At 57.5% G+C, this 9,188-nt stretch overlaps 1 protein-coding gene across 4 annotated transcripts in view; it reads left to right on the top strand.

Annotated features, from left to right (window-relative positions):
* The first annotated feature begins 2,758 nt into the window (after positions 1 to 2,758).
* SLC5A9 (solute carrier family 5 member 9) overlaps positions 2,759 to 9,188 on the top strand; it is a 27,075-nt gene continuing 20,645 nt past the window's right edge. Inside the window, exons 1-3 of one of the 4 annotated variants that reach the window (XM_046662249.1) lie at positions 2,759 to 3,035; positions 6,873 to 7,024; positions 7,558 to 7,764. In XM_046662249.1, the coding sequence (XP_046518205.1) occupies positions 7,636 to 7,764 (129 nt within the window). In that variant the 5' untranslated portion in view covers positions 2,759 to 3,035; positions 6,873 to 7,024; positions 7,558 to 7,635. Of the gene's footprint in view, positions 3,036 to 3,323; positions 7,025 to 7,557; positions 7,765 to 9,188 lie in introns of all 4 variants that reach the window. The other 3 variants (XM_046662248.1, XM_046662251.1, XM_046662250.1) reach the window with 3 other exon arrangements.

Below are 9,188 nucleotides of genomic sequence, written 5' to 3'. Positions count from 1 at the left end.
TTCCCAGGGAGGGCCCGATGCTCGTTGGAGGCTCTCCAGAGCCTTGTTCCGGGAGCTGCAGGCTCTGCTTTCTGAGGGGACGTGACAAGGTGGGGTGGCGTTGACTCAGGCCTGAAGCCGCCTCCCCAACCCCATTTGGGGCCTCTCGGGGCTCAGGAATTTGTCAGGACCAAGGGTGCCTCTATTTGGCTTGACTGTTCCGGAGTGAACACCGGTACAGAGCCACACAAAGCCATCTCACCCACACAGACACCACCACCGGCAGCCACAGCGCGTGGTGACAGAGCCTTCCCTGTCCAGGCTCTGCGCTTTACATATGTTCACTTTGTTCCCCAGGATGGCCCTGCGAGGCGAGCTTTGTTACCCTCACTGCACATACAAGGAAACGGGCGGAGAGGGGAAAGTGAGCTGCCCGACCTCGCACAGCTGGGGAGCGCCAGGGCCGGCTCGGTCCCAGGGCTGCCTGACTTTAACGCCTGTGGACTTTGAACCCTCACTCCTCTTCTGCTTTTCCATCACAGTTCCAGCTGGACCCCACTTCCTCCACGACTCTTAGCGGATCTGGTGGATAATTTAGTAGACAGCACTTCAGCAGTCCAAGGTCATTAGAACCAATTGCAGGCATCTCGCTTCACAGATGAGGGAACGGGGACCCTCAGTGGCATGGAGACACATGCATCCGTGTGTCAGGATCACAAATGTGCTTGTGGCAGGGCATAGCTCTGCTGGTTCCTAAGCAGACCTGTTTTTTCCCTGCCTCTGTCACCTGCTGCCGCAGATCTCAGCTGCTTGCTCTTGGATTGAGCTCTGGGTCCTCATGAAATGACGTCTACAGAGAAGACTCTGATGCCAGGCGTGCACAGTTCTCCCATTGTGCTTTCACTGAGTCCTCGGAGAGTCCCCTGAGCACAGGGTCATGGGTCACAAGGATCCATCAGAGCAGCTGCCACCCTTGTTGGGGACACAGCTGAGTGCAGCCTGGTGTGGTCAGCGCTGTGATGGGGAGCACGGGGCCTGTGAAAACACAGCGGAAAGAGCTCTACAGTCTAGGCTTTGGCAGATGAGCAGCCAGAGGAGAGGAGGGAAGGGAAGAAAGGATCTGTCCGTCAGAGGACCCCCAGCAGCAGCGGGAAGAGCAAGCGTGGTGTGGCAGGGCCTTAACACTCGTAGTCTTGCCTGCCCGGTAGGAACCCTCTCCGCAGCCTCCTGAGGCTCACTGTCTAGTCCTTTATGCTCCAGACCTTGGCATTCTAGAGTCTATCCCTCTGCTGCGGTCACTCTCCCCTTTCAAAATGCCCCCCAGACCGTCTTCCCTAAGTCACCAGACCCTTGGGACCTATATGAAGCTCTGCCATAGACCCTCTGGAACTCCTCTTTCCTAGCTTGAGGTGAAGGTGAAAGAACGCCCCTCCTCCTTGACTGAGGGGGCAGAAGGGAGGGGTCCACAGTCACCCCAGAGACTATTTCCACAGCAATAGCCACTCCCCCGGCTGCCCCTCCACAGGCTGCAGGTGGATGACCAGGGCTGGTGGCACACAATTCCTCCAAGAAGCTGTCGCAGAGACAGGACCAGACATCCAAGAGATTTCCTACAGGATCAAAGGGAGGAAGCAGGAATTACGGACAGAAAAGGGGGGAGGATGGGCCGGAAGAGGCTCAGATTCTAGGGCAGTTCTAAGAAAGTTTTGGCAGGTCTGTGAAGAGTCCTCCAGCCAAAAATGCCCGTTAGGTGAGCCACACCCCCTGCAGGAGGATGCACGCAGGAAAGGGCTCAGTCCCTGCCCAGAGCAGCTGGGACAAGTGCGACTTCAGGGTGAGTGCAACGTTCAGTCCCGAGGGGGCAGCTGGGCAGCAGGCACGCTGAGTGGGGCCACTGCCAAGGCCGCCAAGCGTGGCTCCCTCGGCGTGCGGAGTGCTGGGCACCTGTTAGATTGTTCTCACCCTTGGGACCTCAGCCAAAACTGAGACAGAAAGAGTGCCACTTCAACATCTTGTTACATATACATTACTCATTTAATTTTCCCATCTCTTTAAGAGGTATGTGTTAAACACTTCATTTTCCAGATTCAAAATCTTAGGCTTAGTGGGTTCCATAATTCTCCTATCCCAGTGTAGCTGGTGGGCAACAGAAGCAGGACTCAAAGTCTGGCTCCTTGTTACGGCTCTGCTCCTTTGTGGATGCTGCCATCCCGGGACCAGCCGCGGGGCCGTCAGACTGATGCTGAAATCCCACTGGGGGCTCAGGTCACAGCGATGACTTCCGGCTTCACTGCACTTGGCAGTTTATAAAACATTTTTACATCTGCTGTTTTATCCCACCCCCCCCCCAACCACCTGTGAGATAGTTACCGTCTCCATTTTGTAGAAGAGAAAAAGGGGACTGAGAATGTGACATGCTCGCCCCGTCCACCTGCTCCCGGGAAGAGCAGCCTCAGTGAGCCTGGGCTTATTGGCCTCCAAATCCTGTATATTCATCTCTGCTCCACAGTCTTTCCTAGACAAGCTGCTGGTCATGTGTGTGCACACGTGTGTGGGTGTGCGCATGTGCCAGTCACACTTATGCATGAGCTGTGGCCTGATGCCAAGACCTTCTTCTAGGCTCCAAACAACGACGAAGTTTCAAGTGTCAGCCCAGCCCTTCCTCCCGTCCTGAGAAACCTGTTTTCCCAGGCACATGGGCACAAGGGCTGCCACAGCAGCGAACTCCGCGCTGGGGTCTTCCCATCTGACCCTGGGGTCCTGGAGAACCCTGAGCCAGAATGACAGCTCTATGCCCCGGACAACATCTGGCAGCACCGGCAGGCGCTGTCCCTCAGAATCCAAGCCCAGTGGGCTGGAGTGGGGTTTCAGAGCCTCCCACCTGCCTCCACCCTGGGGAGGAGCCAGGTCTCAGGCACAGCCCTGAGCTGAGCTGTCAGAGGCCCGGCCTGCGCCACACAGACAGCGAGCTGCTGCCCGAAGCCTGAGGCTGAGACCCTGGGCCCAGGAGGTTTTGTCTGGGTTGTGCAGGGAGGGGTCAGCCGGCTCTGGCAGGGGTGAGTGTTCAGTGACTGGAGTGTGTGACTCTTTTCTTCTTCTTTGCTCTTTCTCCACTCCTGGGTCTCTGTTACCATCTCTCTCAGTCTTACCCGCCTATATAGGTATCCTTTCCTCTTGGAATTAAGCATCCAGCCTGTCCCCATGGGGCCTCCGTCCTACCCACTGTGTGGTCTGGATCTGGGAGCACTCCAGATGCCTTGGCCTTTTGGTGGCCGGGTAGGGAGGGCCTGTGAAGAAGAGAGTGCCTCCTCCACCTGCCCAGACAATGTGGTTTTCTCCTCCAGGAGAGCTCCTCCTGCAGGACCAGGCCCTGTTACCTCTCTCCCCCGTGCAGAGAACACGGCCACATGGCCAGGGGCACCACTACGTTGTATTCTTGGGGAATGGTGCCCCCCCTGGAGTTGCACAATGGGACAGCCCTGACCCATCGTGCCCTGGAAGAGGAGCTCCCAGCAGAAAGGCTGGCCAGGAGTGGTTTCTCAGGAAGGACTTGTGAGCAGCCAGGGTGAGCTGAGCAGAGGAGCAAGGAACCTGCCTGGCTTCTCCCTGGGGCTGGGAGGGCGAGAAGGAGACAGAGGAACACACCGGCTGCGGGCAGCGTGAGACGGGATTTCCTTCCACGGGGACAATTCCAACTCCACAGCGTGGACTCCTAGACTCCAGGGCCCAAGGGCTGTTCTGTGTCCTCAGCGCTCCATGTCCGAGGCTCAAGATGTCACCGTTAGTGTTTCCCTCCCTGGCTGAAGGCTTCCCTCCCTCCCTACCCTGGTTACAATGTCAGTCCCTTTGGGACCGGAACAAACCTGAGGCTACTTCTCACTCTGGCTCTGCAACGGGATGAGCGCTTGCAGGTACTGGGAGCTGAGGGGAAGGACCACCAAGGGGTCGGGGCACTTGACATTGAGGGTCTGGACCCTGGCACCATGTTCCGGGCAGGGACCCCAGTGGGGAGGAAGCCGCAAAGGTCTGCAGGACCCTCTCCTCCCCATCCTTCCAGCTAGGTGCCTGTCTCGGCCTGAACTGCTGTGCTGGCTTCCTCAGTCTCACCCAGTCCCAGGCTGGTCCCAAGAGGGGTTTTCTAAAATGCCAGTTTCTCTGCCCACTTCTCACTCTCCCTCCCCCATGCTCCCTCCAGACTCTAGGCTCCAGCTGGCCCCCACCCTGCCCTCCGCCCCCACAAGCCATTCCCTGAATGCATTCCACCTGCTTACACGCCTCTCTGTTCCTCCTGTTCCCTCTGCCTGGAGTACCTGTCTGCCTCTGGCCCTGCCCATCCCCTCACTCCAACGCAGTCTATTAAAAACGTTCTCACGTCTAGTCCACACACACACAAAACATCCATACATTCTTTGCCCAACCCCAGGGTGCAGGCCAGCCCCAAGCCAGCAACTCCCATCCACTCCCACGGCTGAGCAGAGTCAGCCACGGGCTCCCACCGTCTACACACTTCAGGCCGAGGCAGACCCCTCCCCATGACCCCAACTGAGGGGGACGCTTACCAAGCCTTCCAGGTTCCCCTGTCAAAGCCCCTCTACCCAAAACTACCTGGGGGAGGGGGCAGGAAGCTCCACGCCCTCTCCCCTTCCTGCTGGGAAAACACAACAGGGATTTGTCCAAAGAAACACTCACAAAATCCTTTTATATCCACCTCCTAGAGCCATTAGAATCAGCAATCCAGCTCTTAGTATTTCCTTTGCAGATCTGCCCCTCATTTTCCAATTTTTATGCATATGGTATCTTGATACCTCAATAGAAACTTCCATTTTATTGGCCTATTACACTTCTGTATTTTTTTAAGACTGACTCGAACCACCTCCCTTCCTCAGAAACCCTGCCCAAGCTCCCCAGCTGGACTTTGTTGCTCCTTCCACTGAACTCCTCGCTGAAGGAGAGGGGTGGATGGATGCTGACCTGCTTTGTGCAGGAGGTGCCCGTGCTGGGTGGCCATGTGTCCTCCCGCTGGGCTGGGAGCCATTGTCCACATGCTGGTGTCTCAGGGCCTCGCAGAGCCAGGGGCACCAGCGGTGCTCGCCTCCTGAGAGAGTGAAAACACGGCTACAGCCTCAGTCTCGGGGGATCTCTGAGAAGATTTCCTGGATAAATGAGGCCTCATCCTTGAATGCCAAACACCTGCCCAAAACGTGCCACCATTTTGAATGACACTCTTCCTGCCAGGACTTTGTAATCCATGCCTTCTCCAGAGAAAATCTGCCATGGTCACACTGCAATCTTCCCTCAGTGACTCCATCATCAAAACGCATTTGAATCCTCAGCTGCTGTCCAAGGATGAGCTTGGAGGGAGTGGATGAACCCTGTTTTATAGGTCTGTTCACCCCAATTTGGGCTGTCCTTTGTGTCGTCCTTTCTGCTTTTCTGGATTTAACGACGTCTCGCGTGCCACTGGCATCAGCAGCCATGCCTCCCCGTGCCCTGCACAGCCCTGCCCGCCTCCGGCAGCCTCGCTCCCACTGCTCAGTTGTTGTCTCTAATTTGTTGGGAGCTGGAGCACAAATACTAAAGCAGAAATAGACAGGATCTGAGTAGGGGGCTCAGGGCTCCCTGAGACGTCAGTGGGCACAGGCTTTACCATATCTGTTCTGGCTGTTTCAAAGCCTCTTTTGCTCCCTTCCTGGCCCTCTCTGTGCTCTGGATTGCTAACTTGCCTGGTTGGCTAACAGATGGGTATCAGACGCAGGGAGGAGTGGCTGAGGTGAGCCCAAACCTGCTGGCTTAGGGTTAGGCAAGCTGCAGGGGTTGGCTCAGCCTGGGCAGTTGTGAGGATGGGGTGGGTCAGGGCCTGTGGGCTCTGCAGGTGGGGGCAGGAGGAAGTGCAAGACCAGGTTGTCTCCCACTACACTCAGCCTCCCTTCTCTGGAAGAGTGGTTGGGCCAGGGCCCTTGCCGTGGTACCCACTGCGGCCTGAGCTCAGACCTTTCCCTCTCTCCTAGCCTCACTGCCGCACCTCCACGCAGCTCCCCCAGGAGAATGAGGGGCCTGTCATCTCAGGCGCCTGGTCCTTCCCATTTTCCTGATGTTGCCGATGCCAGTCTCACTTCCCTTGCCCCTCTTGGTGACCTGAGAAGCTCTCACTCACCTTTAAATATGAGTGGGAAGGGCCCTTCCTCTGTGAGGACAGTGGGCTACATCTCTGCCCTTCCAGCCTCTAACACTAATGGGCACTGACCCAGCTGGGGGCTACCCTGGCCTTCCTCCCAGCACCATGCCCCCTCCTCAGGCTCAGCACAGCCTGTGCCTGATGTTCTGGGCCAGGGCACCAGGGGGCCGGAGGAGAGGAGGCCCAGGGCCAAATTTCACTTCCCTTTCCCCAAAAGGGGAGGGAAGAGGGCCTGGCTCCCACACCCAGGCCTGGGATCCTCATAGGATGCTGGGGACAGGGCAGTGAGCAGGGCCCGCTTGCCTGCTGCTCCAGCCTGGGCCCCGGCCTGTGAGTGCAGTGGGATGGAGAGCAGATACTCGCAAGACTGAAATGTCCCAGCTTCAGCCACTTCAGAAGGACGGTGAGAGTGGACGCGTCTGTAGGCCTGGCGTTTGGGCCCCTTGGCCGGATGGTGGTCAGTGTCTGTTTCTCTGTGTTGACCCCAAGAGCATACAGTCACTCATAGTTTGCAGAGGGTCCCAGGAGCACATCCCGACTCATCCCAACCTCAGTGACACGGTGTGGGGGCCAAACACCCAGGCTCAGAGTTACTTAGCATCCCGCCCGCGGTCACTCTGCAGTTCAGTGAGACGAGCAGCTGGGACTAGAAAGCAGGCTGCCTGGTCCTGGGGCAGATGCTCTTGCCTGGACCCAGGGCACTCTGCATCCTTTACAGGAGCGTCCATTTGTCACAGCACAGAGCAGGAGCGTGGACTCAGAGGATGTGAATTCTGGCCGTGCTCTGTGGCTTGGAGAAAACCATGCCTCCTCCCAGGTCTCGGTTTTCTATGCTGTAAAAAAGGGGAATGAGCCCTGGGTGAACTGGAGGTAGGAGCATGTGACGTGCCGGATGCTTTGCAAGGGGAGTGGGAGACTCTCCCCACGCTGCCCCACCCCCCAGTCTCCCTCCCACTAGGAGTAAGGAAATCGCAGGGACCTGACTCTAAGGGACCTGGACTCCAGGCCCAGCTCCACCTTTACTTCCTGTGTTGCCCGTACCTTCCTGGCCTCAGTTTCCCCTCTGCACAAGCAAGAGCTTGAACACTTTGACTTCTGAAGCCCCTCCCAGCTCCAGGACTCTAAGATGCTGCTCCTCCTCCTCCTCCTCTTCTTGCTCCTCTCCAGATGAGGCTGTGTGTGCCTTTGCATTTGTGTGCATGTGTATATGTGTGTGCATGCGTGTATGTGTTTGCGTGTGTGTGAGTGTGCGTGTGTGTGTGTGTAGTGGACCAGGCGAAGGGAGTGAGTCCTGCAGAGGATGGGGGTGGAAGTTGGGGGGATGGGGGACCGGGACTTTCCGTGCCTGTGGGGCTCGAGCTTTCTCAGCAGCTAATGGCACTCGGGCTGTTTAATCATTAAAGGAAGGGAACGGAGCCAGGAGCACCTCAAAGTCCAGCCTGGTGGCGACTGACTAACAGACGAGCACAGAGCCAGCAGCAATGGGGCCGGGAGCTTCGGGAAATGGGGTCAGGACGGAGACAGCGCTGGGTTCTGGAGTCAGCCTTCACGCCTACGACATCGGGGTCCTGGTCGTCTACTTTGTCTTTGTCATCGCTGTGGGGCTCTGGGTGAGTATGCTCAGAGGTGAGGGCCTGGCAGGGGCGGCAGAGGCAGGCTTTCACCTCTGGGGGTCACTGGTCTGGTCCGGGAGCTGGAGGAGGGATGGGCAGGAGGAAGGTGCATCAGGGAAGCACAGGGGCTGAGGTGGAAGGGAATTTTCCTCTGCAACCCCTCCTCTCATAGCTGGGCAGACCGAGGCCCAGAGAGGGATGCATCTTGCCTGCTATCACACAGTGAGCTAGAGGGAGGCCAGGCCTGAGCTCCTTTCTCATCTCCTGACTCCCTGTCTCCAAGCATCAGCTGCCTTCAGCCCCACCCAGCGCTGGCTGCCCTCTTCCCCATGCCAAAATCCCAGCTCTGCAGAAGCTTGACTCCTGGCTACCCCACCCTCCACCAGGGAGTGTCTGGGCAAGGCGCTGTGCTTTCTGAAGGATCTGGGCTCATGTGCTCCCAGGGAGGGAGCCAGGTGGATCCTTCATTCTCTGTCATTCCCCGGGCCTTGGCACTGTGGAAGGGGTGGGGCTTTGAGGTCAGGGAGCCCTGAGTTCAGATCTCGACTCCAGCAGTGAGGTCCGCATGGCCCCAGGAACATACGAAGCCTCTCGAGCCTCAGTTTTCTCACCTGGACAATGAGAACAGGAAGGACTACGCTGTAGAGTGGTCATGACATTTGGCGACAGGATGCACTTTGCATCTGGCTTAGTGCCTGGCACACAGCCGGCAGCAATAAACGGCCGCTATTGTCACCGCGGCACTTGAGGAACGCCAGTGCCTCTAGACTCCACTGTGAAGCAAGCGGTGATGTGAGCCCAGCTAGTCGGGAACCCTCTCTGGGCCTCAGTTTCCTCATCTGTAAAGTGGAGTGAACAGTCCCTGCCTCCCAGGGCTGGTGTGAGCAAGAAACTGGCAGATGATCTCTGGCTCCTGGAGGCGGGGGCCATGAAGAGCCCAACTCCTTCTGCGACTTGGACAACTTGCTCCCCATCTCTGGGCCTCAGTTTCCTCATCTGTAACACGAATTCTTTCTGCTCATCTGGTGTCCCCGAGGACCAGAGGCAACACCAGAGAGTCAAAACAAAGGCTTAACAAGCACCTGGCCCCACACATGCTGATCCCCGCACACACTGATCCCCACGCACACTGATCTCCACACAATGACCCCTGCACACTGATCCATGCACACACTGACCCCCAATGCTTATCCCTGCACACACTTATCCCCCTACAGTGATCCACGCACACACTGATCCCCCAGCGTTGATCTCTGCACACACTGATCCCCCTACTCTGATCCCCCCACAGTGATCCATGCACACACTGATCCCCCAACGCTGATCTTTGCACACACTGATCCCCTTACACTGATCCCTCCACACTGATCCCCCCACACTGATCCCCACACACCATGATCCACGCACACTGATCCCCATGC

The sequence above is a fragment of the Equus quagga genome, chromosome 5, assembly GCF_021613505.1.
Source record: "Equus quagga isolate Etosha38 chromosome 5, UCLA_HA_Equagga_1.0, whole genome shotgun sequence".
Classification (NCBI taxonomy): domain Eukaryota; kingdom Metazoa; phylum Chordata; class Mammalia; order Perissodactyla; family Equidae; genus Equus; species Equus quagga.
Note: the sequence above shows the minus strand (reverse complement) of the source record. Positions and strands in the feature narration are given on the sequence as shown.